Below are 1,505 nucleotides of genomic sequence, written 5' to 3' on the forward strand. Positions count from 1 at the left end.
TGAGGGGGGCTGTGCACCCCCTGCACCCTCTGTGCCCTCCCCCGGGGGTGTGGATAAGGACCCCCCGCCCCTCCCAGGTGGGCGCGGTGCCTCAGCTCCTCGGCGGGGGTCGGGGGGGACACCATCTTCGCCCTGTCCTCGGCCCCCGGGCGCTGCGGGGTCGCCGTTATCCGCGCCAGCGGCCCGGGCAGCCGGGGGGCCCTGCAGACCCTCACCGGGACCCCCAAGCTGCCCCCGCCCCGCGTCCTGGCCCTGCGGCGCATCCGCGACCCCGACACCGCCGAGACCCTCGACCGCGGGCTCGTCGTCTGGTTCCCAGGTGGGGTGGGTGGGCTGGGGCTCGGGAGGGGTCTTCGGGGCTTGGCTGGGGGGGTCTCGGTGACTGCCGCAGCCCCCTCGCCTGGGGGGACCCCTCGGGAGTGGTCCTGGGTCACCGCTGGCCCCTCTGCACTGATCCCGTAGAGCTGCTACTGGGGGGTCCCTCCTGAGCCCCCCAGAGCTCCTCTGGGGTCGAAATGTGCTTGTTCCCACGGGAGGGATGTGCCGAGTCCGGGGGGCTCAGCTGGTGCCCACCCAGACCGTGTGTCCCCGCAGGACCCCGGAGCTTCACCGGGGAGGACTGTGCTGAGCTGCACGTGCACGGGGGGCCTGCTGTGGTCAGCGGGGTGCTGCGGGCACTGGGTGAGCCCCCCCGTCCCTGCAACCCTCCTGCCCCTCTTCCATCCCTCCTGCTCCTCTCCCACCACATCCTGCCCCTCTCCCATCAGATCCTGCCCCTCAGGGTGCTGAGGGTGCTGGATGAGCCTCCCCCCATCCTTCCTACCCCCTTCCCCTTGTATCCTGCCCCTCGGGGTGCTGGGTGAGCCCCCCCGCACCCCTCTTTCCCCCCCCTCGGGGTGCTGTGGGCGGGGGCTCACGGGGGGGCTCTCAGGGCGCCTCCCGGGGCTCCGTCCCGCTGATCCCGGGGAGTTCACGCTCCGAGCGTTCCGCCGGGGGAAGCTGGACCTGACGGCGGCCGAGGGCCTGGGGGACCTGATCCGGGCGGAGACGGAGGCGCAGCGGCGGCAGGCGCTGAGGCAGATGGAGGGCGAGCTGGGCCAGCTCTACCAGCGCTGGAGCGACACCCTCACCCAGGTCAGGGCCGCCCCGGCCTCCGCTCCGGCCGCTGGTCCCTCCTCTGTAGCCCGGGGACGCAGCGGGGTGTCCCCCTGACCCCCCTCCCGCCTCCCAGGCGCTCGCCCACCTCGAAGCCTACATCGACTTCAGCGAGGACGACAACGTGGAGGAGGAGGTTTTGTCCCGAGGTGAGGGGGGGGGTGCTGGGGTTGGGGGCAGTGCTGGGACCCCCTGTCCCCGCTGCCCCCCCCTGCCACGTCCTCTGTGCCCGCAGTGGTTGGGGTGGGTGCTGGGACACCCTGTCCCCGCTGTCCCCCCCTGCCACGTCCTCTGTGCCCGCAGTGGTTGGGGTGGGTGCTGGGACACCCTGTCCCCGCTGTCCCCCCCAC

The 1,505-nt window shown here is 73.4% G+C and overlaps 1 protein-coding gene across 1 annotated transcript in view; it reads left to right on the top strand.

The window, feature by feature from the left end:
* GTPBP3 (GTP binding protein 3 (mitochondrial)) overlaps positions 1 to 1,505 on the top strand; it is a 6,765-nt gene that overhangs the window by 1,449 nt on the left and 3,811 nt on the right. Inside the window, exons 2-5 of the mRNA XM_017834344.1 lie at positions 78 to 319; positions 595 to 681; positions 932 to 1,134; positions 1,232 to 1,304. Of these exons, the coding sequence (XP_017689833.1) occupies positions 78 to 319; positions 595 to 681; positions 932 to 1,134; positions 1,232 to 1,304 (605 nt within the window). The remainder of the gene's footprint in view (positions 1 to 77; positions 320 to 594; positions 682 to 931; positions 1,135 to 1,231; positions 1,305 to 1,505) is intronic.

This window comes from Lepidothrix coronata, unplaced genomic scaffold, assembly GCF_001604755.1.
Source record: "Lepidothrix coronata isolate B3197 unplaced genomic scaffold, Lepidothrix_coronata-1.0 Scaffold233, whole genome shotgun sequence".
NCBI lineage: Eukaryota > Metazoa > Chordata > Aves > Passeriformes > Pipridae > Lepidothrix > Lepidothrix coronata.